Source organism: Fibroporia radiculosa (assembly GCF_000313525.1).
Source record: "Fibroporia radiculosa TFFH 294 genomic supercontigs, scaffold4931, whole genome shotgun sequence".
NCBI lineage: Eukaryota > Fungi > Basidiomycota > Agaricomycetes > Polyporales > Fibroporiaceae > Fibroporia > Fibroporia radiculosa.
In genome coordinates, this window is record NW_012133413.1 from 23,714 (window position 1) to 49,618 (window position 25,905).

Below are 25,905 nucleotides of genomic sequence, written 5' to 3' on the forward strand. Positions count from 1 at the left end.
GACTGCAGAAGAGCTCGCACAGCTGCAGTCTATCATTGCTTCCATGGCCGGCGGTTCTGGGGAGCAGGAATTACCAGGTTTGTCAACTTAAGTAGTCTTTTACCTATCCACGACTTGACAGCAACGACAGAGATGTCACTTGTAGACATTCTCACACCCTCAAACTTGATGCCTCTTTTCGCGTCGCATCCGGAACTCGTACAAACGTTATTCCCGCACCTTCCTGTCGATCTACCCGCGCCCCCGACCGAAGACTCGCTGAGCAGGATCATCTCATCTCCTCAATTCCGTGCCGCCGTGCGAAATTTTGACCAGGCGTTGCGGACCGGTCTCCTTGGTGGCCTTGTCAGAGGTCTGGGGCTCCCGGAGGAGGCTGGCACAAGCATCGAAGCCTTCCTGCGAGCTATTCAAGAGCAAGCGCGGTCGGAGAGCGCCGATAGTATGGATACGGACTAGGATATTATTTCGTTTGTGCCCATTTTCATAGGCCTCACTCCTACGATGTTGTTCATTTCTGACAGATACGTTTTCTTGGCGCTACTTGATCAGCCTACAGAATGCAATTTAACAGTCGACCGAAAGGTACTAGTAGACTCGAATGATTCAAGTTTGCTCTTGAAAGGGTCCTGGCTGAAGTATTTACGATGGCTCGAGAGCAGCAAATCTATCGTTGCAGGCGCCCACATTGGTTGGTGAGCGGTGGAATCCTTCAAGTTCGACAGGCCATCAACTGAATGATCGAAAAACGAAAGAAGCTTCTCTGCTTCGGCTGCGGGAGCATGCGTAATTCTCCGTGCGTGATTAAGGTGACCATAGTGTGATACATCTTATCAGATACAATATTCCTGGTATGACATACATAGTGTAAGTTGATCAATGACTCCGACCTGCAAGCCATTGCAGGACAATGTCTCTGTAGAGAGATTAGCAATATAAAGAAAGAGCAAACAATTGCCCACAAATTGTGCTGGCTCTTCATTGAGCACTGAAATTCTCAGTCAGTACATGAGGCCCAGTGCGAATTAAGTCAACGTGGGCTTACGGAATAGCACTGACGTCACAGAGAAGCGTTAATTTGCGGTGAAATATACCGATTAGAAAGAAGCTACGTACCGAGACTGGTCGATTCTGAATTTTGTCTAATTGGCTGTGGGGGTGACCATGACGGTGGTCAAGGACTGAACAATCACAAGATAGACATCGACTCACAGCGCTTTGATGAGCTCGTTAACTGGGGCATGTCCGTCGAGGTCGTTCTTGTTTCCAAGCTAAGCTAGATCAGGATCGTTGTGACGAACGCAGATAGAGGGGCGGCATACGACAAGCAGAGGCACACCCTCTAAAGTTGGTTGGGATAGTAATTGGTGCAACTCAAATCGGGCCGTGTCGAATTTCTCTTTCTTAAAGAACAATATGAGAACGAGAAACATGGAGCATAGGAAAGACATACATCCATAGAATCAACGACAAAACTAAAAAAGAAAGAGTTGACTGTAGGACACTATTGTAATGGAACTTGCAGCTCACATGACAGCATCAACCCCGTTGCAATATCTTTCCCAGATTGACCTGTATCTTGGCTGGCCTGAAAAGAGACGTCGACGTCAGGTTCTGTTTGACAGACACCGAGCTGGACTCTCACCAGCAACGTCCCATATTTTCAATGTGACATTACCCCTTCGGACTTTCCGGAAGTTGAAGGCTACAGTAGGAACAACCTCCTCGCTCCACTATGGATACCGCTGTCACCACTAAGCCAAATGGTGGTCAAAGGAGCACATACCTGGCCTGATCCAATGACATTCACGAAGGACGTCTTTCCTGATGCCTGCATCCCAGAGATCACAGTTTCTCACAGCAGGCATAGTCGTTGAGCCTCACCTGCAGTCCTACGACAGATATCTCGGCCGTCTTGGAGAAGAAGAGACTGAGAAGGTTCAAGTTGGTCTCGCCGGCGGTATCGCGGACCGCGGATGGAACTTACCCACTGAACCATTGGAAAAGCGAAGAGAAGAAGGAGGTCATACTAGTTCGAGATCTCAGCAGTAGACAAGAAAGACAACAAGGCGTACAGCTTCCAGCGGTAAACAACTCGTACTGTGAGCGATGAGTGAGTGACTGCGGGACCGGAGCGGTTAGCGCCGTGACGATTGCCGTCGACGAGTCTCCGTCCGCGTCAACGACCACCAAGCGTTGCTGCTCTCGAGTCGAGTCTCGCTTGTCTTATGATTCGCTCGCACAATGCTCCCCATCGTGCTAATCGTTATGTAGCTTTGTTGCTTCAATCTTCTTCTCGCTATGTCCGTCACGCTGCCAAACTTGCTGCTCTGCCCTCCAATAGTCTTTTCGCTCCCCCTACATCCAAGAAGAAGTCCAAGAAGAAGTTCAAAAAATCCCTGCCACCATTTGTGCCTAAGGATTCGAATGCTCCCCCAGACAGTATAGCTAGATTGGGCACCCCCACCGCTGACGCGAAATTTCCGTTTCGTTCAATTCATTCCGTACTGTCTAGTACAAAATCTGAGCATGCCACCGATAACAGTACGTCGCTTCACATATAGACCGGTGACTACATCAAGCCCACGTCCTGGATATAGAAACGCATCCAGAACGATTGAACATTCGGGACTTCCTCCTCAAGACTACTGTACCTCAAGGGCCTCCCAAACTGCCCTTCTACAATCGGCGTGTTGAGAATGTACTCCCTTCGCGTGACGACATGCTTTTGCAAGGTGATTTTTCTCTTACTTCTCTGGCGTCATATGGTCTTAAATCGTACAAGAACTACAGCCTGTGTCAAGTGTTCATCTGATACCTAGACTAGAGCATGGCCTCAAACGAGTGTTGACCAAGTACGATCACGATCCAAGCGTATTCTCGCATGTCATGCATCACTCATTGACCTTTCGTTGAGCTAGTCCTGGGTATCATTGGCTTCAGGAGCCCAGGAGTGGAACATTCAACTATTTGTCGTGGCTACAGAAGGTGCCCGACGTTGAGACCTTTCCGTTCGAGCGTGTTACAGGGTTCACTACCAGCTCGCGTGACGACGTAATTGATTTTCCCTACACAGTCGACTATTTACTGACGCTGACTTAACTAGAATTTGATAAGCGTGACCAAAAGCGCAGGATGCAGATTCGCAGGATCGACATCCTCCCTGACAGGGATGCTCAGTCAAATATATCTCCTACTATCGAACGAGAAGCCCATCAATCTCTCCACGCTGAGCGCGCACTTCCAGAAAGAGGTTCGTATCGTCTCAATGGGTGGTATGTGTATGCTCACGCTGGACCCCAGTCCAAACTATTCACTCCAGGTCAACGGATGCCTGTTTCTGTAACGCTGCGGTATCGAAACGGCGTCTACGCCACCGACTCGGATGCGGGCAATTTCGGCGGCACGGAAACTATCCTATCGCGGTTGGTAAGTTATCATGAATTATACCCAATTTCTACATTTAACGTGTCGTTTGTAGGGAGTAGTCTTAGAGAGATTCCTTACCATGCTACCAACTGAGTACACACATACATACCGGAAGAATGCTCCAGTACCGCTGCCGCTCGAGAAGGTCATACGGAAAGACGTGCATCGATATTCCAAAGTGCGTATATGATTATAGCTCCATATGATTACCCGATTAAGAATGGCATGCAGTTCGGAGATTTCGTCATGCGTGCCCAGCTGGATTGCCGCAGTCCTGCGCTCCCAGGAACTGGGATATTCGATATCAAGACTCGCGCAGCTGGGCCTATCCGATACGACCTTGCTAATTACAAGGTACATGCCAAGGCTCCTTGTTTTTCTGCATGTGTGCTCATACCTCTCATTTAGGACTATCTTGGTTATGCCATTCGTTATACCCATGGGCCTTGGGAGAGTTTTGAGAAAGAGTATTACGACCTCATCCGCTCAGCATTCCTGAAGTACAGGTATGTTCTCCCAGGCCCTTTTCTAAATGCAGTTCCTCATACAATGGCGACAGTTTTCAGGCGCGAATAGGACACATGGACGGCATATTCGTAGCTTACCATAACACCGCTGAAATATTCGGCTTCCAGTATATCCCCCTTGAAGAGATGGACCAGCGGCTCTTTGGGCATGCCGCTGGAACTCGTGTATTCAACAAATGCATCGGGTTATTGGAGGCAATTCATGCCGAGATTGTGAGCTACTTCCCGGAGCAGGTACGTGCACTCCGTCGGTCCAGAATGCCAGCGTCCTCACGACGGTTGGGTAGGACGTAAATTGCACATGGGAGACAGTCGGCGGGCAACTGATGCACGTGTGGATTGAGCCTGCACAGTGGTCCGCGGAAGAGAAGCCCATCGTCCAGCTGAACATCGAACTCACGCACTACCTGAACAACGAAGAGGTATCAGGCCGCGTAGCTGTCGGCTCCAAGGACAGTAACTGTACGTGTGGACGTATGGGCTCTGGTGGACATGGCTTACGACTGCTACACAGGGCTCGTCCACTACACAATCGTCAAGTCCCCGCTCGCGCAGGACCTCGTTCGGCAGAAGCGGGCGTCCGCGTATGAGAGGCAGCTGCTCATCTACAAGTACAGCCTCGACGCGAACGAGAAAGTCGACCGCGGTACCGACATCGATCTGCAGCAGCTGGGCCCCGCAGCGCAGGGCGCATCGTCGACTGCCACTGCGTCCAGCTCACGCGCCGTCCCCGAGCCCCCAAAGCCGTACTCTGTCCCCACGACGGACACGCGACCCAAAGCGCCGGCGCGGGTGTCGAGGGCGGAGACCAGGAGGCTGACCCGAGGCGTAGACAAGGACAAGCCGGCGCTCGAGCAACGAATGTTTGTGGCGCATCCGCGCCAGATATTGCTGCTCAAGGGCAGCCCTTTGCTTGTGCGCGAAACAGTGCTGGGTCCCAGACCGACGGACCAGTGGCGGCTGACGGATGTTTCCATGAGCAAGCTGGCGGCGCGGTTGCTGCTCAAGGGAGACCTGGCAGCCCTTGCATCCCCACCGGTGGATATCGAGTCCATAAAGCGGTTCTCGTGGAGTCCAGCCAACCGCTGACAGGCGTAGTCGCTATAATGGACTAGCGGTCAAGCCATGCATGCGTGTTCATTTTACATACGATGGACGTCCCGCATGTTCGCTGAATTCATTTGATACCAAATATCACATAGAGGAAAAAAGTAACAATTCTATAAACATACTAATCTCGTACCATCTATCCCCTAATGACCACACGGTCCCCAATATAAAAAAAACGCTACCGACTTTGAACTTGATTGAGGATTGACTGACTGGAGCTTCACTACTGATACAAACTAGGATCATAGCCTTGCGGGGCTTCTCGCGACGAGCCCAATTGTCCGTTTCTTCACCTCACGCGCTGACATTCCTTCCGATCTGGTCAACCTCCACCTCCGTGTCCGCGTCGTCGTCGACGTCGGTCTGGCCCACGGTCTGCCTGTCGTCGTCCTGCTGCTCGATCTGGGTGCGCATGTCCTCGACGTCCTGGTCGACCTTGGGCGCCATCCTGTCGACGCCGGCCGCCTGGGCGAGCGACACGCGCGCGCGGTGGGGCGCGAGGTGCGCCGAGCGCCGCGGGGGCCGCTTCAGCCTGCGGCGCGCAACCTGCAGCGCGGTGAGCACGATGAGCAAGGCACCTACACCCTCTAGAGACGCTCGAAGCGCGGAGACGCACCATGACCGGGACGGAGCATTTCTGCAAACAGGCGCGCAGGGTCAACGCTTGCGGACGGTGCGCGGAGATGGAGATGCGGGGGAGCTCACCTGGATCAGATAGTGGGATGTAGATCCGAGGAGGATTCTAAAGATAGCGTGCATGTCAGTGGCGGACGGACCCGCAGAGGCGGAGGAGGCGCTGACCCCTTGAGGTTGCCCAGACCGCGGGACCCCACAATAAGCATCGACGGTTCGAAATAGTCAACGATGTCTACCAGCACGCCCGTTAAGCTTTAGCGTGTCTGGGAACGCACGCACACTCACCGAGGAGCATGTGCCGCCGGTTTTTGGCGTGCCACGCCTGGCAGGCGATAGTCACGTTCAGCCGCGTGCGCTGCAGTAGGCTCGTTGCCTGGCGCACGAGAATGTACGCGAGGGCCTGACGCTGGGGTCGAGGTCAGTGCGAGTGCTATAAAAAGGTATGGAAGCTACCTCTTGCTGGCTACGTAACTTGGCCGTTCGGTCGGTCGGGTTGGGAACGGGGGGATCAACTAGACACATGACATCAGGAGGCCTTATCCTGCACAACTCTAAACGCGCTGACGCACTCTTGTTCTCGTTCTCGATGACCGTCACGATGAGCCTGGGCAGCAGCGGTCAGTACGCGCGCAAAGGGGCATATAAGCACACGCACATCTCGTCTCCATCGCGCAGCACCGTCCCGATCCCCCACTCCAGCGCGTACCTGCTCTCGTCACTCAGATCGCTCGCCAGGACGTACCGTCTGCCCCTTCGGCCGTTCTCATCCAGGTCACGCTGCGGATGTCCATGGCAGAGCGTGATCGTGCAGCGGTCGCGCTGAAACTCGGGGCGCGACGTCGACAGCGGGAGCGCGTCAGGCTTCATGGACTTGCGGCGGCGGGGGTTGCGGGCGCCACCGTTCAAAGTCGACGGGAAATACGGCTCCGGGGGGACGACGACGTTGACGCCCTCGCCCAGCGGGTCAGGCACGTCGACGACGTCGTGGTCGAGGTCAGCGGGGATAAGCGCGTTGCGCTCGGTGTTGCTCTCCGTGACGGGGTCGAACGCGTCCTCGTCGCTCCAGGAATCGTCGTCGTCGTCGTCGTCCTCGGTCTCATCGCCGGACTCGTCGACGGACGCGGAGGAGAGCGTGAAGGCGTTGCGCGGGCGGATCTGGACGGAGTCGGTGTCGGACTCGATGTCGGACGCTGTGAGGGCCTCGACGGCGGGCGAAGGGTCGCGGGTGCGGGTGCGGCGGAGGCGAAAGGGGGACTGGCTGCGCGTACGACCGCGAGTGGCGTCCTGGTCCTCGGGGCTCGCGCCGGAATAGGAGCTGGAGCGTACGCCGGTCCCTTTGTCCTTGGATTTCTTTTCGGAGCGGCCACGTTCATCGGCGGCGGTGCTGCGGGAGAGGGAGAGGGAGGAGAGACCACCCATCATGGAACTGAGGGTCATGCGAGAGAAGGAGCCGCTGGGGGGGCGAGTGACATTGGTGTCGCCGGTCTTGCTGCTGTTGGACTGGGTGGAGACGGTGCGAGAGAGGGCATTCTGTGAATCGGGATCGTCCTTTATTAGCAAGTTTGTAGTAGAAGAGCGTTTCAAGGGAGCCGGAGGAGCAAGACGGGAGGGGAGGAGGGAGGCGATGGAGGTGAGGGAGTTGGAGCGGGAGAGGGCGCCGGTGAGGGTTGCAGTCGAGCTAGAGGCGGTGGCGGACGAGCCAAAGGGGTACTCGAAGGACTGCTCATAGCCCTCGCGGGGAGTGGGGAGGCTGGGAGTGGGCTGAGGGTCTTTAGGGCCCGCGCCGTACTTGCCGATCCAGCTGCGTTTGCGGGGGTGCGGGGGTGGTTGGACGTCGGACATGGGGAGGAAGAGGGGTACGAGGAGGAGGAGGAGGAGGAGCAGGGAGGCTCACCTCAGGCCTGGGGGCGTCCGGAGAGAAAGCCTGTGTGTGCGGGCGGTAAGCTGGAGGAGATGATGGGACAGGCCGGCAAGCGACGGTAACGTGGAGGAGAGCTGTGCACGCACCAGATCAGCCGCCTGGTCGTTGTTTCCTGCTTTGTTCTGTGCACGGGGGTGAGACTCATTAATCATAATGCTGCCGACCGCCTGCGAAGTACCTCGAGAGCGAACCGCGCGAGCTTGTCAGTCAAAGTTCCTCGCTCTGTGTTTCCATACATCGTGCTCAAGCTCGCTGCGACGCCGCTTGGCGGTAGTAAGCACCAAGTATTATCTGCTTCCGCTCGACCGCGCCGGGAACAAAACAGGAATTGCCTCGGTTCGACTCGCTGCCCCTCTTCGCTGCATTCGCTCTCTGCCAGGCTCCAGCCATCCCCGCCGACTGGGCAAAGCCGAACCGGTCCGAACGCCCAACCGATCCTGCAGGCGAGCCCCATGACGCAACCGGCTCGCGCCAACTCGGATTCCGACTCGTACCAACTCTACCACGTCTTCTCCCAACACCCCTCCAGGCCTCGGCGCAGACCTTATTTGACGGTACATATCCCATGTGTTCTTCCTCTCTTCGCTCATCACCACCCTCCTCAGACATGCTCTCTGCCGCCATTCTCCCCGTCGAGCTCGTCTCCCTCATCCTCGAACATGCATACTACGACCGCGTCCATGGGAAACCCGACGTCGACACCCTCCTTGCCTGCGCCCTCGTATCCACCTCGTGGACATGGCCGTCCCAGAGGCTCCTCTTCCACTCCGTCGCTGTCCGCGCAACCTCCATTCAAGGTTTTATGGACGCGATTAATCCCGAACACGAGCTTGGCAGGCGAAGAGGGGACGTCGTTCGCATCCTAGAGGCTTCCGTTGGCAAGCTATCTGACCGAGCACTCTCCGCCCCCGGTTTCCTCGCCGTGCTGCAGCGATGTCCACGACTATATGCGCTCAACGTCCGCCTCTGCGCCCTCCACGAATTCGACAAGGACACCCTCGCCCAGCTTCGCACCATAGCTCGCAGCAAACGTCGCACCCCTCTCAGAGCTCTCAGTCTCATGCAATGCGGCGTGCAGTCGCCCGTGCTCTACCAGCTCCTTGACGTCTGGCCTACCATCCAGTTTCTCCGCATCGGCGTCGAACTCGTCTGCCCGCCCCCAGAGCCCGGCGGCTTCCAGCTCTACGAGCTCGCCATACACCGCATGCCCAGCCCGGACATCCTCCGCTGGCTTCTCTCCGGATCCGCCGACTCGCTGCAGATCGCCGAGTTCCGTGACATCCCTGGGCCCCAGCTCACGGACCTACTCACGCGGCACGGCCCTCGCCTGCGTTCGCTGCGTCTCATGCCGTTCAACATGCGCGCCACTGCAGTCATCCGCCTCTGCCCGAACCTCGAGGAGCTTGTCCTCTTTCAGCTGTCGACGTTCCTCGGGCTCGGCGCCCTCCCGCAGCGCCTCGAGCACCTCAGCTTCCGCAACTACACCTGGAGCTCGAGTCCAAGCCTGGAGACCGTCGTCGCGACCGTGGGCCGCCTCCCGCGCCTGCGCATCGTGAGCTGCGATCCGCGCGCGGAACACCACCAGGACTTCCCGGCGCTACGCGGCAAGTGCGCACAGCGCGGGATCGAGCTCTGCGCAGACGCGCTGCCAATATGGGTGGTGAGCCGTGTGTGCCTCGCGCGATGGCGTACATTCTAATGTGGCTGCAGGTGGATGACCCAATACCGGTGCACCGCTTCCCCCGGCGTAAGTCAGTGTCGAATTTTGTGCTGATGAACCAGTGTGCGGAGGGCGCCGTGCGTGCGTGCGCGGCCGACGGGACAATGGAGAATGAGTATCAGCCTGGCTGACAGCTGCTGTCGATGTTCACTCACGAGTGCGACGCCCGTGCGATGAGTGAGTGACTCTAACCGTTGCCGTTGTCTACCGTTTCTGTCTCAAACGCGGAATGGTTGCTACCCATCCTTCTCTATCAGCTTACGAGACGTGTTGCAGCTCGCTGAGACTGTTTGTCGCTGTGGCACCGTCCGCGTCAAGTCTCGTTGAGCATTCTATGCTATTTTTCTATGCATAATTGAAATATGAACTCGTAAGCACTAACACCTCGGAATGATATGTTATGATTGTTGTACTGTGGGAGTTATGTCCATTGCCGTTCTCCGATTAATAATCATTGGTGTGCCTGTATGTGATGATGCAGCAGTATGGATGTCTAATGTTGCTGCATGCTCGGCGCTCGCACAGCAACCTGGGAATGGCTGATCAGAATGCACGGGTGATTGATTGAGTTGCGACGCGAATTTGTTGCGACGTTGGCGAGGCGACGCGTCCTGGCGGTAGTATTTATGTTTCAATGCAAGTAGCTGTCGTACTATGGCTGAGTATTGTGGACGAGGGTGACCGGTGACACGCGGGAGGACGTCGTATAGATTGCAGTCTTGTTCGAACACTGGTAAGTAAATAATTGAGCGCACACAAGGAAAGGGCCGGTTACGTAAGCGTCGTTGTTCGGTGTGGCTCCAGCCTCCAGCCATTTCTTCCCTCCCTCGTCCTTGTCTCCGTCCCCGTCCCCGTCCTCGACGCTCTTCCCGTCTCGATATGGCCTCCCTCGCTGGCCCCGTCCGTAAGAAGCGCAACTTCAAGGCTCTGCAGCTCGATGTCTCCAAACCCCCTACGCCAGAACCAGAGCCTGCACCTACTCGGCTCGCTCCTGCCCCTGGCGGTGCAGCAAGCAAAAAGCGGCCGCCCCCAATGACTCTCAAGGCCCCCAAGGTTGCTCCTACCACTGAGGCCGAGGGAGGAATTTTGACCGTCAATGGTGCCAACTCTGCCCCACCCACTGCCACCGCTTCCGCAACGCGTTCATCGTACCACAACACGCTCTCCTCCACTCTCGCCAAGCTCGACCGCAACTCCGAGACCAACTTTGACCTACGCAATGAGGACCTTAAGGATATGCAGGAACTCGGCCAAGGCAACGGGGGGAGTGTCAAGAAGGTCGAGCACGCTCCTACGGGTACCATCATGGCAAAGAAAGTGCGTCTCCCCGCCTGTGCGCTCATCGCCCGCTGCTGACCCGCCCGTCCCCAGATCGTCCTAATCGACGCGAAGCCCTCCGTTCGCAAGCAGATCCTGCGCGAGCTCCAGATCATGCACGACTGCAACTCCGTCCACATCATCTCTTTCTACGGTGCCTTCATCTCCGACCCCAACATCTGCATCTGCATGGAGTACATGGATAAGGGCTCCCTTGACGGCATTTACAAGAAGATCGGCCCGATTGACATCGACGTCATCGGCAAGGTCGCGCTCGCTGTCCTCGAGGGTCTCACTTACCTCTACGACGTCCATCGCATCATCCACCGAGGTAGGTCTCGTTCCATCACGCCGTCCCGCGCCCCTCACGTGTCGCAGACATCAAGCCCTCCAACATCCTCTTCAACTCGCAGGGTCAAATCAAAATCTGCGACTTTGGCGTGTCGGGCGAGCTCATCAACTCGATCGCGGACACGTTCGTCGGCACGTCCACGTACATGAGCGTGCGTCTCTCTCTCTCTTTCCGTTTCATCTTCCTGCACCTGTGTAGCTGACTTTGCCGTGCAGCCCGAGCGCATACAGGGTGCACAATACACCGTCAAGTCGGACGTGTGGTCGCTCGGCATCTCCCTGATCGAGCTCGCGCTCGGGCGCTTCCCCTTTGCGGACTCATCCTCGGACGACTCGGACCTGTCCGACTTTGAGGGCACGCTCTCGCCCAGCCGACCTGCGCCCGCGCCCCTCCCCGCGCGGACGAAGGAGCAGAAGGACAAGAAGAAGAAGCGGAAGAGCAAGGGCGTCAGCCTGCAGGGCGGCGGAATGACAATGAGCATTCTCGAGCTCCTCCAGCACATCGTGAACGAGCCCGCGCCCCGACTCGCCCCCGAGGGCCGCTTCCCGAAGGAGGCGGAGGAGTTTGTGGACAGTTGCCTTCTCAAGGACCCGGAGCAGCGCAAGACGCCAAAGGACCTCCTGGTGAGTCTCGTGTCTGCGTCGCTTGGCCTCCGGGGTGCCCACTCGCTGACCACCTCCCCCTGCGCAGAAATCCTCATGGGTAGAGCACTCGCGGACATCGACGATCGACCTCGAGGCGTGGGCCTCGACGTTCTGAGCCCGCACGGCTGCGCGCGTGCACCTCTTCCCCTCCCACACTCGTTCTCGGAATCTGCCTGGAAAGCCCCGCCGCGCCACCATTATGACCACATACCACATACCACAACACCCCGCGACTCACGGAACCAAACCAAACCGAAATCAAATCGAACCATACCGACCCGACGACTGGAACGGGCGCAGGGGCGATCGTATACCCCCATGTTCCGTTTCCGAGGCCTCTGCTGTTCCCGTCGTTCTGCATGTTCTCCCACCCACTTACCCACACTCTCTCACCCACGCAGCCGATGATGTAGTATAGAGCATTGTGACTCGAGGAGGCATCGGACATTCGCCAGGCGCGGCGTAGAGCGGGCTCTTCGAGCGCATGTGTGGTGTATACGGGTTGTATTTCATAGACAATGTAAGTTATGCGCATCACTTTTGGAGGTTTCTTTTTCTGCCCGTCTCGCTTGTCAGGCAGCGTGTGAGGCGCCAGGCCGCCATCATCTGAGTTAGAGAGCAGGATAAATGGAAGTATCGTGTCGCATTCGGGTCGTGCTAAGCTATGGGTGTGGTCGTAAAATACAGCGTGGGGGACATAACAAGCCTTCACAAGTAACGTAACAAGGTCATTTCAGTCGTGAATACAAGACAATATAATGATAGAACGATACAAGAAACTAGAATTTTCAGATCGAGGACGTGATGATCGTCGTGTCGCTGGGTTGATAAACTGTGTATTTGAGGTCGGCTGACGTGCAATATAGGCCCGGGGTTGTCTAGGTAAGCCATTCATTCGACATAGGTAACCGAATTTTCGTTGCCCAGCAGTGCTTTTGGTCGGTACCTGAGGGCCTTATCGTTCATGCGCTCTTTAACGGTGACGTGGAAGTTGGGCCTCGGTGGGAGATGGCGCCCTTGTCCGCGGTGAATACTGTACGGCCGTCATATCGAGCTCTGTCTATAACATATCCACTCGCGATGCTCACCTCCAGGATGTATGCCACAGGCCGCTCGGCTCTTGCCAGTTGTAGGTCGTTGGCAGGACCTCGAGGATCCACCACAGTGGTATCTGGCGCAACTGGTCGTGCATCGGCTCCACCGCGTTTAGCTTGTCCAATTTATCCATGCCAGTAGAGTTGCTGGCCTGCTTGCCGGCATGTCTCGTGCTGCTTCCGCTTGCGTCCATAGGGTGGAGCTTCGTGTCATTGAGGGACGGGGAGATGGACAAGCCCTTCATTCCACGGAAGACTGATTCTGGGATGCGCGCGCGGACTAGTGCATCATGATCGAAGACGATTCCGCATTGTGACTCGGCTATTTGGCGCATCATCCAGTGAAGGGTGATGTCGGATAGCGAAAGCTTCGTCTCATTCGGTACAGCGCTGCCGCCTATATCTGTGTACAGGCATCCGAATATTTGCTGTGAGCATGACCAGGGAAAGAATCAAACTGAAGCGCCTTACCACAATGACACCCCGCAAACCACACTTCAAATACGTCAGTTCCAGAAGCGAGCTTCTCCATGTCCTTCTCGGTGTCAGAGCGGCCGCACCACCGGAGCTCCGCTAGGTCTTCAGAGATGTTCCCCCATTCAGCGCCTTGACTGAGTCGCTGTATTGAAGCCCGTTTCTTCAAGAGCTTCCGCATTTTCCCGAGAGTCGCTGGAACAGTCTTCACTTCCACTTTCTCATTCTCGTCGTCCCGGGGTACGGCCTTCCCCTTAACGGGGTTCTTCCGGGACTTTGCAAAATGTTCTGGACTGTGGTAGAGGCTGGGACGGAACTTTGATCGGTGCTATAGATTGTTCGTGAGGTTTGATCTTCAGCACAGCAATATATGATGACACAAACCTCGTCAAGAGCCAATGCATGACGAAACGTCTTTATTCCCGTGTTGTTGGCAATAAAAGGGAGTGTCCGGCTTATGAGGGTTCCAACACTCGCAACGGTGTCCCTGACCGGAAATTCGACGAGATTTCCTGTGCGAATGAAGGGAACGGACATACCAAACACCGACGAATTCAATGGGAACAGCCCTGCAAAAAGTCTGCTTGAAGCCTGCCGCGAGGGCCGCGTTCTTCGCACCCGTACGCTTGTAGAGCTTGTATGCGAACGGAATTTGCTCATAGTTGTGCCTGGGAAGCAGACCAACCTGCAATGCGGTAGGATGTTAGTGGCAAGCAGCGCTTTTGAGGCCTATATATCAACTGACTTTGTGCAACATCCCAGCAAGTGCACGAGCCGTATATGCCCCTCGGGAAAAGCCTTATAATGCACACTTTTAAGAACACCGAATAATGGGGAGGACGCAAAAATCTGGCTCACCAAACAAACATATTTTGTCCCCGAGCCGATAGTTCTGCATCAGGAATTGATATCCACCGCGAACATGAGCATCCAGATACCTGAGGCAGAGTGAGAATGAGGTGTTATCCGGACAAACTGCTGCTGACCATGCAACACCTTGGTCGATGACTTTTGCTCCCCACTGGAACAAAGGCGAGACGGCTCCAGGATTCACGTAAGTCCCAATACCAGGCTTTGATATATTAGCCGATTAAAGATGACGCGTCAGGACAACAAATTACCTGGTAATAGCAAAGCTGTTCGGAGTCATCCTTCTTGAGGGTTGAGTACAGCTTGACTACGTTGGTGTTCTGTGTGCGCGGTGAGTCCCACACCTCGGAGTGTGGCTATATGCGCCTACCTGGCCAGCATATTGATCTGCAGTCCCGTCAAAGCAAAGGACTAGCGTGCGAGGCTGCATCTCGGTGCCGTCGGATGAGGTCGAGAACGTCGACGCGGCCTTGGCTGCTTGCAGCGGGAGGGGGCCGTCAACGAGCGTCACGCCCGCCATTTATGTGGACCTCGACTAGGCTGGAGGGAATGAATGGCGAAGTGTCAGGATGGGCGGAAACGAGAGAGGGCGGTGAGGCGTGTGAGGACGCCGGGAGAAAAGTCTGGGCGAGATTAGTGAACTGTTGTGATTTAAGTATCACAACACTCGCCCTGTCAGTCATGGCTGTCTTCTTCAATTCTACTCTTTCCATATTGAGCAAAGCGTGTCGCTGCCGTCCGCCGCCCATCAGCAACCCCCGTTCGCCCGCCTGCACCACCTCTGTACTGTTACATCCTTCGGCGGAAGTCGCAGGCTTTATGCGAGAGCCACCGCGCAGTCGGGCGTAGACAGATGAACAAGTCGATGCCGGCGGGACAGCCGTCGCACGTGCAATGCGCCGCGGAAGCATTCGGCGGTGTCGATCGCCAGCGCCGGACGGAGGACATTCATCAGCCACCGCCCGCATCACTCACTCGTGGCACCCGCAGTCATTCACTAGTCAAAGTTCTGTATTCCTCCAAAGGTATGGCTTATAACGAATCCATCAGTCGCGGAAGAAGAGGTATCGCATCTGCGGGACAAACAAACACAGCTGACTAGCAAACGCCATTCAGTTCCCAGAAAACATCCACACAAATCTTTCAAAGGCCTTCATCCGCTCCGGTATATTCTTATCTGCGGACTCCCGCGATATGCGCCTGTGTCCCACCGCCGATGAGGACCTCCGTGCTTGTCATAAATGTCAATTTGAACTCACAAAGGAGGCTCCTTCGAGGAGCTGGTAAATTGCACCGCCCCAGAGTGCCCATCGACGCAGCCTGTATCGATCTCCAATGATGCACCGTCATGAAACATGATCCTGTACACTTGAGCGCCGTCACGTCTCCCGGGCGAACGAACACACCAGCCCACAGAAGGCAGAAATTTCGTCTGCGGCGCATCATCCTGCTTCTCGGCGTCAACCGCCGACTGCGGGGATTGTTCCTCCTCATGACGAGAGTCGCGCCCAAAGACCGAGCCATTATCCATGACTCTGCCATCTTCAACCCGAAGGGACAACACAGACGAGAACTTTCTCGGACGTGGCTGCAGGCTGAACGACGGGAACACCGTGCTTGCTGCGGTCGCCACAGTGGCCAGGGTAATCTCATCGTTTTTGGCGACGTCCGGTCTTCGTGCCGACGAGGACCGCCGAGGGCTTCGCTCCATCCGGCAAACCACTTGATCGAGACGCTTGCGACCATCCTTATCTTGACTAGAAGTCGAAGACTGGCGAGCGTTCGCAACTTGCTCCGTAGACCAGAGCCTATTACCCGAGTCTTCGACAAACGTGCGAATGTCGGAGGGAACCTGAGCTACAGATTCCACAGCCTCACAGACAAGCAAGAAGTCAGCCAGATGACGCAGACCGCTCTGTTCAACAGGCTCCATTGTGTTCCAGGTCTCCGCTGGGACAGTGCGGCCATTCGGATTTGTCGGAATTACCTTTTTGATCCATTCGTTTGCCCCTGGCATCGTCGACCCAGGGCGATGGTGGCGGGCCACTTCGACTAATTGCTTCCGGCGCCATAGTCGGACGCGCATGTCCACGCCATGCAGGGACGTTGTACCTTCCCGTGAAAGGTCAGAGCTGCCTGGAAGGGCTGCAGAGGCGAAGGAAACTTCTATGTCGCCGAGTGGTTCATTTGCCATGAGGGTCAGTCTCGCTTCGGGCTTGTACAGAACCAGCTAGACGTGCAACCTGTTGTCGCGACACGCGCATGACATGGAATTGCATCACATACCTTTGGTATACGTTGTTTGAGTTGATTGACGATGCAACCAGCATCCTTATACACATTACAGTAAGCAGAGGGCAAGTTCTCGATAGTGTACGTGGCAAGTGGTTCAACCAAGCAGCAAGGTGTACTGAGATGCGGCGCGCTGTGAACCTGTATCTACGTGTTCAATTCAATGTGATCAGTGATCACGTCAACACGACACCCTTCGTACCACCACCACCTACCGTGTCACCTTCGGGGCTAACCAAGAGGACTTCATTACCCTTCCGACCTTTCCGACGTTCGCCTTCACGAAAGTCGATTAGAAGAGACTTTGACGGAAGCACTATAATTTGTCCATTCACGGTCTTGTGTGTGCCACAGTGTAGATAAGCCGTAGAGAACACTGGGTGCTGAGGACGTCCCGCAGGTAGATTCGAGATTCGAGCAAACGTGTCCTGAGAATGGCGCATTTGCAGCGGTACAGAGTTCCCAGACAAGCCCCTATCAGATGCCGACCCAGCTACAACACCGCAAGCGACCCCTTCAGAGTCCGTCTCAGAAGCCATAGACACCAAGGAGCTAGCCCGATCTCGCGTTAGCTTTGATGTGATGTGATGTTTCCGGACTATGTTACAGGCCTTCGGAGAGCCAGTCGAAACAGCAGGTGGAGGACACTCAGCCAGGACAATACTCCCCTTTGTAGGCTTAAAAGCGCAAGCCCCCAGCTCAAATGCAGTTCCAGAACGCACAGATCCAGAATCCGGAGTCAACCCAGGTGTCGGCGACAGAATCTCAGGAAGTACCTCCGAAGGGGGCCGGAGGAGTTGCCCAGTGTTCATATTCATGGCATGTTTAGAGACCGGCACAGAGAAGAAACGTCGAGAGATTCCGGAACTCAGCTCGTCGTTAAGCAGGTTTCGCACGTCCTTGTTCAGAGTATCTGTCAGAAGTCTCTTTGGTTGAGTGATGGGTGTCGGTGCCGACCCCGTCCGAGTTTTGAAGGGCTGACGCAGATAGTTTGAGGATTCTTTGGACAAATGGCTGGGGTACCGAGACGCCTTCAGGGGGGGAAGATTTATGGAATTTTCTTGCTGGCTTTCTTGACGCTGTCGACGGAACTGTGGGTGTGCGGTGTTTGATAAAGCCTTGGTCGGAAGTGAGGGTTTGAAGAAAGGATGTGCCAAAATCCGATGTAAAGAGATGCGGTGGACTGGATCCTATTGAACATTGTCAATAGTTAATTGTTCAGGCGTGCAAGGCAACATACAGGCTGGAGTAACACGTTTATCAGGTCCCTGGCTTCGAGTGACACATTACGAGGAACCACATATTCACCGCGCGCGATGTTGCTGAAGATTTCACCAACAGAAGGTGCCTGCAGAATGGCGCGTGAGTAAAAATAGAGTCCATAGGCTGCACACAAAAAGATGGCACCTCAAAAGGAGGAGTCCCTGTAAGGCACGTCACTACGAAACAGCCTAGTGACCAAATGTCTGCACTGAACCCGTACGGCAGGCGCGAAACGACCTCACTGCCGAACGAAAGAAGCCATGTAAGCAGACCCGGTATTAAGTAACAGTCCGATACGCACGGCGCAACATAGTTGGGGGAACCACAAAATGTGGAACTCGTAGACGCCTCTGTAGGCAGTCGAGTCGCAAGTCCAAAATCAGATAGTTTCTGTGAAGGTATGATCAGAAGCAAGATATCATTCTTGGATTGATGTACCGTACGACACGGAAGTCTTCGGTGAGTAATATATTGCTAGTTTTGATGTCTCTGTGCAAGACGCGCTCCTTCCTGAGATATACAAGAGCATCTACCAGGTGCTTGAGGACCCTTCTGAGTTCATCCTCATGAAGGATGGGTGGGCATCGCGAATGAAGAAATGTAGAGAGTGTACCGCGAGAACAGAGCTCCAGAACATGGTAGTGGCCGGAAGGCCCAGAAAATTTGGATAACAGGGATACGACAGATGGGTGATAGAGTGATTGGTGCAAGCAGGTTGAGGTCGTGAGATACGTAGAACCTGCCGACTTTTCCCCTACACCCAGAAGTATCTAGCGATAAACTAAGACGCATCTCCTAGGCCAACTCGCAAACTGGTACGCACCTTCTTCAGAGCAACTTGACGGCCGCGCAGTCTACCCCGTTTACAGATTGCGCGGTAGACGATAGACGTAGCACCGCGCCCAAGCTCTTCGTGCATTTCATAGTTCTGCGTTGAGCGTTACTATAAAGTGCCCCGGGTGATAAGACATAGATTGTTAGCGTACGTGAAGCCCATCGGGAATTTCGTCCTTGGCAGATGTAGATTCAGACGCAATGGAACAAGCATCGAGCTCACTGAGTGGTTTGGAAGATAGCATAATGGAACGTGGTCGGTCCGACTGGTTGTGATGCTCAACATCGAAGTGCGAGTAGGTTGAAGTCTCTATCATGGATATAGTGAATACCAGTGCTTCAAAAGCTGACGAAGGAGACGTTTTACTACGCCTCCGTTACCATCGCCCGTTTAGCTCAGTGGTAGAGCGCGCCACTCGTACATTACGTGCTATGGTGAGGTCGGTTGTTCAATCCAGCCAATGGGCATATCTGACATATGTTGTCTTTTTGATTCATCCCACCGTCACAGTACGAACACAAGCCTGATAGAGAACTGCAAGTCTTCTGCGTTTCGCTTATGGGAGATTAGACATACAACTCCATGCGAAGCTCCTGCGCAATTGGATATCGTAGGGAGTATAATACTTGGTGGATCTCCTATTGACGGTTTAATTTCCACATACCGTCCTTAACCGTTACAAGACCCTCTCGCCTAGCAGCTTCCATGAATGTACCAAGCTGTTCAATAGTCCGATCGTAACCCGGCGCAAACTTCAACATGGTCTGTATACGGTCCAAGCTCAGTGTCCCAAGATTGGTGAGCATGCCCTCGATGAACTAGAGTAAAATTCAAGTTAGCGCGCGTGCAACGTTCATGCCGAGAAGACTTGCCTTCCAGAAGACTTTCATCTGCTCGGCTTGCTGTTGCTGGATAGTCAAAATTGCGGGCACTTCCTCCATCACTTGAGCTATATGTCACATCAAACTTTTAGAATATGTCGACTACAACTCCTTCGGTACTAACCTGATTTCAAAGGCGCGGGTTTGCGACCCGAGGTCGAGACGTCCGCAGCAACCTCCAAAAGACGGTATTGATTTTGCTCATCCTCCTCTAGGATACCTAGATCCACCCAAGTCGAGAGGGCTTTGAAAGCGGTCGCGCGATCCACAGATCCAACATGACCGATCAATTCATCGATACCCCAGACATCTGCAAGACTCGATGAGATGGTCTGCAATGCGCATAAGTTACGGCTTACCTTTTTCAGAGAATAATTCAATGAAAGCGGCCTCTAGAGGCGGTACATCGACGGACACAGTACGATCTTGGAGCTCGATTTCCAAATGGAGAGTCCCAAGGTGTGGAAGCCAGCGCAATTTCTTATCTGGTTTGAAGGTTGTAAATTCATTTGCATATTCTTCCTGGATTCTGAAAACCAAATTAGACCTTCCATTTAAGGCGATATATCCGGGACATACCGCTTAAACTGTCCAGGCATTATGAAATTACCCGACTGTAAAGGTGGCCAAAAATGTCTAGATATCACAGTGGGATGTAGAACCAACTGCAGCGACGAGTGGCAGAGTCAGTACAAACAACATGAACAATCAAGGTCGTCCTGACATTTTTCTGGGACTGGACATGCTGATCCATGCGCCTAGAATCCGTCATGTCCTTTAACATGACCTCACATACTTGCAGCGCAGGCTCTCCGAAGCGAATCTTCAAAATTTCGATGTTTCGCCGCTATGTTCGTGAAGGTAAGCATTTTTGCGTATGACTGGATTCTATCGGCCTACCTCCCGCTCAAAGTTACCATCCGTGATTGCCAATAGCCGTTGAGCAAGTAAAACCTGTAGTTCCTTCACAAATAAGTCTTTCGAATCATATATACTGACCAGAGTGCTGATCACATCTCCGGGCTTATTCGTCCGGAAATCTAGAACAAAACTCACCCATAAGACTCAGCATGGAACAGGATATAACTAGTCCCTTACCTGGTCCCGCATCGATTGGTTCTGGCTCCCAGTTTGGATCAGTATAATCTTCCACTTGCATCTGCTGAAGCGGTTGTATCGGCTCATTCTCATCAACTAAGGAGTCGCCACTTTCTCCATCCCCAACCAAACTCGCTACAATACAACGGATCGTGTCCGGGCGCTCTCTGAACACATAGCAATGAGGTCCTGCTTCAAAATATCCCAACTGACTAGAGCATACCTGAGGTATTTCCGAATCGGATCAGCAACTTTGAATAACAATACACCAGGGGGGTCGACAATGCGTAAACAGCGGATTATAGATACATATTGAGTTAAGATGTCTTTGGTATCTGCGCCCGGATGTAAAAGTCGTTTCTTGTTCCTGGAGATAAAATGAACAACTCCAACGGCGGTAAATACATACGTACTCACGCTTTCCGCAACGTCTGGACGACTTGAGCGCGTTGGTCCACGCGTGCAAGACATTCCTACCTGCTGTTAGAGTAACAAGTCATACCAGAACACTATCAGCTCACCTTCAAATCATACAATGCGCTCGATGAATCTGGGTAATCAACAATTATATCGAAGATCTCGCGGGTCCTGGAGGATCGATCATGCATCGGCATCGACAACTAGGACGTGAGAACAAAGACGTACCGTAAATCACTTAATGTCTTGCAAACATGGAAGTCGAACCTCGAACCCACCCCCTGCAGCATAGATCTTGCTTCTTCCGCTGTGTAAATAGGCGAATGAGTGCAACGCCCTAGAATGTAGAAGGAAACCAACTATTTCTTGCGCCTCTTGCATATGGCATCAACATCCATGGTACAATTTTGTCCGCCATCCAATTACGCAGCTCCTTGAGCATAGGTTCTTCCCATTTCCCTGTGCATGTCTCAAGGACATGCGCTTCGATATGGTCGTAACAAACACTCGAGATGAGAGATTCATACCGGTCTAACAGACCGAGTTGGTCAAAAGCCGTCCAAAGCGGAAGATCGTGCCTGCGTGACCGATCTTGCACCTGAGTAGGGGGTGCCCATGGCGGTGGTGACGACGATTGCACAAGCTCAAAAGTTGAAGCTACAAGATCCTTGAAGCCCTTGGAGAAAGACGGCGGAAGAATGGAAAAGACATGAGTCTGAAAATTTAACGTGTATGTTGAGACGATAGTGTGTCCCAATCTATTTGTAGGGTATCGCGGATTGACATATTAGAACTGCACCGTCATGTGAAATAAGACAGGTGATTACTCATGGATTGGTACCCATGCCTTGTACCACTCAAGAAGGCGGAAAACCAAGCGGGCAATATACTGCACCTCTGAGGCTTCCTGGTACTGGAAGGGTAGATTCACGAAGTCGCGCAGAACAACTTCAGCATACCTCGTACTGCTGCATGATTGCATTCACCTCCTTACTTATCAAATGTTGCTGCTTCCGCATATCCTCTACCGATTCAACGTTTGTAACGGGCCGACAAACGGAATAGTACCACATACCTAGAAAGTTCTCTAACAGCATTGGTAGCATCTTTGCCTTGCTCAGGACTTCTACAGCGGACTTAACCTCCATAGTATCTGCGGAGATGAGTTAAAACTATAATATTGTACTATAGAGTTGTATTATGTGCTCATATAGATATTCACTCACTATACTCTTTCTTCGCTGAGGGATTCGTGAGATCAATCGGATATAAAAATCCCGCGGCCAGTGTCCATGCCTGGTGTGAAGGAATGGTTTGGTATTAACGCTTGCACGCATTCGTACGTGGTCGCGAACCTCGCTGATGGCAAGTAGCCCCGAGATACCTGGCTGGTCGCGATTGAGGCGGGAGAAAGAGGTTTGCCATTTCGCCAATATATGACGATGGAGGGCTTCCGTAGACATTCTCTTATTGTAGGTTCTTTTTCGTCAAACGAATAGGTCTTGATAATTCGGGCGAGTAGGGATGGTCTGGCATGCGGCTTTAGTGGACCTGCACCATTAACTCTGTCACGGTGGTAGCAGGTAGTGGCGGTGGTGGCGAAGAGACAAGAGCGCGTCGTATCACGTGTCACGCGTCCGGCTGACCCAATTGAACTCGTGAACCTCATGATCAGTCGCGACCACTGTCGGTCTTTGTCAAAGCCATTTGCTATAATGTCGTCGTCCACTTCGTGTTGTCTACCCTTAACTTTGGCTTATAAACATATAGACGGAGCATCTCTGTTACTTGATATCTACCCGCCTGAGATCAATCCTCCTTCAAATACTGTCAGAACAGCGGTCGGTGTCCCTCCGCACCGTGCGGTCCCGGCTTTGGTTTACTTTCATGGTGGTGGTCTCACTGTTGGGAATAGAATGAGTTGGTTTCCATTATGGATGTCCAGTACGTACCATCTGATCCCATATGATAACCATTCAATCTATCGGAATCCCGCTCGCCTGATGACCACTCGAGTCGGTTCTAGACAATGTATCACTCTAACTTATATCTATTAAGCCCGTGTCACAGTTTCGGGATGTGTTTTCATATCTGTCGACTATCGTCTGATGCCTCCTGCAACCGGACACGATATTTTGGCCGATGTCAAGGACGCCATACATTTCATCTCTTCTAGTTTGCATTTGGATATGGCTTCGCATCTCTTAGAATCACATCGTCCTTCTGTGTTTGGATTCAAAGTGGATCCGGACGCCATCGCCGTAATGGGCACCAGTGCCGGGGGTCTATGCGCATATCTGGCTGCTGCACATGCCGTACCAAAACCGAAGGCAGTCCTCTCTATGTATGGTATGGGAGGCAACCTATTGGTCCGTGTGCTCGAACCTGAGTTGCGCTATCAGCTTTCTGACGACCTCGTCGATAGACGTCCCAGTATTTCTCTCCGAAGACAACAGCATTCTTTCGAGGTCGAGAGCTGCTTGATTCAGCTAACTTCCGGGACTACTTATACCCTGCTTCTGAAATCCTAGCCCAAACATCAGATTCTGCTCTCATATACCACTCACAAACATCTGCAACACCGGGATATCCAGCCAATCCTCGCATGCTACTAGCGAGACTTTATCTCCAGCTAGGCACCTTCATGGACTATTATACGGGATGCCATGATCCTAGTCTGAGTGCTGCACTGCGAAGTGCGGCTACTCGCCAAGTCAATGTTTCTTCTGCGGTCATCGAAGACGCGATACCCGCGGAACACCTTTCCTTGTTTCCCCAGTTGCAGATCGGGTCTACTTGGCCCCCTACCTTCCTCATCCATGGTTCTTTGGATTCTGCAGTCCTTAAGGATGAATCTTGCCATCTGTATCACTTGCTACAACGCGCCGGGGTTGACGCGAAGTTGAAAATCATTGATAGCGAGGAACATTCTTTTGACTATCAAAAGGATGCCGAAGAGAAATACGGCCAGGAAGGCGGACTCTTCGATGAGATAGCCGAATTCGTAATCTCGCACGTCCGATTATAATATGTTCTACGGCTTTGGGCTCTCTGTTATCGCTTGATCGTTTCCACTATAACAATCTGTGGCATACAGCAAAAGCAAGAATACATGTACATCATACATCGACTAAAACCATCCAATAGATTGACATTCAGATTACAATTTATAGCTTCTCCTTAGGTTCGTCAGTATTCTTTTGCACAAAGACCTTGACCTCCAATGGTTGGTTATCTTCTTGAACTAGTGGAATTTCTTCGCTAGCGGGTGCTGATGATTCAGCTCGCGATTCGCTACCATCTTCAGATGTCTGCGAATCCTCTTGGAACTTAGCACCGAGAATCCGTTCAAGTTTCTCTGTAATATCTTCCACTTCCTCCCGTAGCCGTTGGTCCTCCCCTTTATCCGGCTGAGCATCTACTGGAGGGATTTCGTCAAAATCAACCACGCTGTTCTCTGTCGCTTTCCATGCGGCGTCCAACTCCGCCTCCCAGCCCAGTGCTTTGCAGAGGTCTCTGACCACCTCGTCGCACTTCCCTAAACATAGTACATCGTCTCCCCTACTGCCGAGATCACCGACGGCATCGAGATTTATGAGTACTCGGGGGCAATGATCGGGCACCAACGTAGCGAGCGACGCAAACGGCTGCACGGTCAAAGAGGTACCGATCACGAAGAGCAAATCAGCCTTGCGAAGCTGTGGTACAGAATGGTGGAAACGCTGCGGAAGCTTGAGCACGGTAATGTCAGACCGCAAATGCTGAGATGTACAACATCGTAATGACATACCGCTTCTCCAAAGAAGACGATATCTGGTTTGACCAGCCCTTCGCACTCGGGGCAAACGGCTATGACGCCCGTCTTCAGGCTCGTCCTCATCTTCTCGTCGTCATACACCGTGCTGCAATCTATACATCGCTGACTGGCGAAGCTTCCGTGAGCCTCCACAATCTTGTGAGAAGGGACACCAGCACGACGCTCTAGGGTGTCTATGTTCTGGGTGAAGCATGTATGCAAGAGGGAGCGGTCGGCGAGGAGGCGGATGAAGGAATGTGTTGGCGTAGGGCGGAATCGTCCTGGAAGAAGCTCGCGAGCGAGGGTATAAACTTAAAAGTACACCACATGAGACAGTATTCATGCAGGACCTAGCTAGAGATCTTACATGGCTTTGGGTTCTCTCGGAAGAAATTGATCTCAAAGACGGCCTCAGGATAAGGGAGGTTGAGTCGTGCGAGATTTGCCTGTGCATCGAGATCAGACAACACTCCTCTGGTGTCCTCTGTAATGGACGTACATATAATCCTATCAGACACAATATCGTGCGCCACTGAGACCGACGTAACAGTTGACAATGCGACGCACGCACCCGTTTCTGGCGATCTGAAATCGGGTATGCCGGCGGAGGTGCTCACACCTGCCAACCAGATCGTTCAATCAGCCCAGTCTAGCTTCCATTTCGCTCCAATCTGAGAAGTTCTTACCAGCACCTAGCTGAGAGTGGTCACTTCCATGTCAGCACACCCGAATGGTGCATGTGGGCAGCCGCATCATGGACTCGGATACTCACCATGACGAACACATTCCTGCATTCACTCGATTTCATATACTTGGCCACCGATGACAAATCTCTCGCCTCCAGGATCTCCGGAGGACCCTCATATGTCGACTGTTCGGCACCCATCTGGACACAGAGCTCAGAGACACGAGGTTTGATGAGTCAAAGAGCGAGAGCCTAATCGGAGACCGCGCGTGGAAAGCATGACCGTATGTACAGTTCTAAGTTCAGCCATGCTAAGTCATGGACCACCGCCACAACCACACCACGCTGAATCTCTGGTATTCACAAAAACTTATAGACGCTAGCCGCGCAACGCTCGAGGGAGTTCCGAGTTCCGAGATCGCGGCGGACCATGTCCGACAAAGCGGCATCGGACCAGATGTAAATATGCGAAACGTCGTGCATTCAACAAAAGCGCGAGGTCTTTCAAATGGACCGCGGGGACAGTCCGATGAAGCCAAACTAATAT

At 53.4% G+C, this 25,905-nt stretch overlaps 10 protein-coding genes across 10 annotated transcripts; 5 read left to right on the forward strand and 5 right to left on the reverse strand.

Moving 5' to 3' along the window:
- Positions 1-43: 43 nt before the first annotated feature.
- FIBRA_05633 (uncharacterized protein) lies at positions 44-456 on the forward strand (the record flags this gene model as incomplete). Its single annotated transcript, XM_012327392.1, has 2 exons — positions 44-77; positions 131-456. The coding sequence occupies 2 exons, from the start codon at positions 44-46 to the stop codon at positions 454-456; spliced, it is 360 nt and encodes a 119-aa protein (XP_012182782.1).
- A 749-nt stretch (positions 457-1,205) lies between these two features.
- On the reverse strand, positions 1,206-2,025 carry FIBRA_05634 (uncharacterized protein; the record flags this gene model as incomplete). Its single annotated transcript, XM_012327393.1, has 8 exons — positions 1,206-1,268; positions 1,320-1,400; positions 1,451-1,472; positions 1,528-1,585; positions 1,643-1,730; positions 1,784-1,828; positions 1,882-1,927; positions 1,985-2,025. The coding sequence occupies 8 exons, from the start codon at positions 2,023-2,025 to the stop codon at positions 1,206-1,208; spliced, it is 444 nt and encodes a 147-aa protein (XP_012182783.1).
- A 200-nt stretch (positions 2,026-2,225) lies between these two features.
- On the forward strand, positions 2,226-5,042 carry FIBRA_05635 (uncharacterized protein; the record flags this gene model as incomplete). The annotated part of the gene is made up of 12 exons (XM_012327394.1): positions 2,226-2,541; positions 2,598-2,732; positions 2,783-2,852; positions 2,919-3,051; positions 3,104-3,250; positions 3,301-3,426; positions 3,479-3,604; positions 3,658-3,780; positions 3,835-3,932; positions 3,986-4,187; positions 4,241-4,415; positions 4,468-5,042. 12 exons carry the CDS (start codon positions 2,226-2,228, stop codon positions 5,040-5,042), a joined length of 2,226 nt encoding a protein of 741 aa, XP_012182784.1.
- A 315-nt stretch (positions 5,043-5,357) lies between these two features.
- FIBRA_05636 (uncharacterized protein) lies at positions 5,358-7,541 on the reverse strand (the record flags this gene model as incomplete). Its single annotated transcript, XM_012327395.1, has 7 exons — positions 5,358-5,609; positions 5,680-5,805; positions 5,840-5,931; positions 5,985-6,105; positions 6,153-6,211; positions 6,269-6,303; positions 6,355-7,541. The coding sequence occupies 7 exons, from the start codon at positions 7,539-7,541 to the stop codon at positions 5,358-5,360; spliced, it is 1,872 nt and encodes a 623-aa protein (XP_012182785.1).
- A 232-nt stretch (positions 7,542-7,773) lies between these two features.
- Positions 7,774-9,471, forward strand: FIBRA_05637 (uncharacterized protein; the record flags this gene model as incomplete). The annotated part of the gene is made up of 3 exons (XM_012327396.1): positions 7,774-7,822; positions 7,899-9,280; positions 9,331-9,471. The coding sequence occupies 3 exons, from the start codon at positions 7,774-7,776 to the stop codon at positions 9,469-9,471; spliced, it is 1,572 nt and encodes a 523-aa protein (XP_012182786.1).
- A 748-nt stretch (positions 9,472-10,219) lies between these two features.
- Positions 10,220-11,768, forward strand: FIBRA_05638 (uncharacterized protein; the record flags this gene model as incomplete). Its single annotated transcript, XM_012327397.1, has 5 exons — positions 10,220-10,657; positions 10,712-10,988; positions 11,036-11,160; positions 11,225-11,632; positions 11,700-11,768. The coding sequence occupies 5 exons, from the start codon at positions 10,220-10,222 to the stop codon at positions 11,766-11,768; spliced, it is 1,317 nt and encodes a 438-aa protein (XP_012182787.1).
- A 776-nt stretch (positions 11,769-12,544) lies between these two features.
- FIBRA_05639 (uncharacterized protein) lies at positions 12,545-14,611 on the reverse strand (the record flags this gene model as incomplete). Its single annotated transcript, XM_012327398.1, has 10 exons — positions 12,545-12,686; positions 12,742-13,150; positions 13,219-13,549; positions 13,606-13,708; positions 13,761-13,906; positions 13,967-14,019; positions 14,080-14,159; positions 14,208-14,293; positions 14,343-14,411; positions 14,462-14,611. The coding sequence occupies 10 exons, from the start codon at positions 14,609-14,611 to the stop codon at positions 12,545-12,547; spliced, it is 1,569 nt and encodes a 522-aa protein (XP_012182788.1).
- Positions 14,612-15,264: 653 nt separating this feature from the next.
- FIBRA_05640 (uncharacterized protein) lies at positions 15,265-22,340 on the reverse strand (the record flags this gene model as incomplete). The annotated part of the gene is made up of 29 exons (XM_012327399.1): positions 15,265-15,322; positions 15,351-15,452; positions 15,498-16,321; positions 16,378-16,530; positions 16,599-17,573; positions 17,624-17,731; positions 17,791-17,887; positions 17,948-18,036; positions 18,090-18,416; positions 18,470-18,574; positions 18,633-18,790; positions 19,146-19,299; positions 19,333-19,430; positions 19,487-19,672; positions 19,722-19,891; positions 19,942-20,027; positions 20,087-20,209; positions 20,263-20,402; positions 20,461-20,627; positions 20,684-20,827; positions 20,878-20,933; positions 20,982-21,048; positions 21,106-21,184; positions 21,238-21,635; positions 21,705-21,790; positions 21,864-21,901; positions 21,953-22,030; positions 22,104-22,173; positions 22,233-22,340. The coding sequence occupies 29 exons, from the start codon at positions 22,338-22,340 to the stop codon at positions 15,265-15,267; spliced, it is 5,244 nt and encodes a 1,747-aa protein (XP_012182789.1).
- Positions 22,341-22,985: 645 nt separating this feature from the next.
- Positions 22,986-23,905, forward strand: FIBRA_05641 (uncharacterized protein; the record flags this gene model as incomplete). Its single annotated transcript, XM_012327400.1, has 2 exons — positions 22,986-23,246; positions 23,303-23,905. The coding sequence occupies 2 exons, from the start codon at positions 22,986-22,988 to the stop codon at positions 23,903-23,905; spliced, it is 864 nt and encodes a 287-aa protein (XP_012182790.1).
- Positions 23,906-24,044: 139 nt separating this feature from the next.
- FIBRA_05642 (uncharacterized protein) lies at positions 24,045-25,559 on the reverse strand (the record flags this gene model as incomplete). The annotated part of the gene is made up of 7 exons (XM_012327401.1): positions 24,045-24,608; positions 24,668-24,984; positions 25,041-25,119; positions 25,173-25,180; positions 25,245-25,292; positions 25,360-25,369; positions 25,446-25,559. 7 exons carry the CDS (start codon positions 25,557-25,559, stop codon positions 24,045-24,047), a joined length of 1,140 nt encoding a protein of 379 aa, XP_012182791.1.
- Between the last annotated feature and the right edge of the window lie 346 nt (positions 25,560-25,905).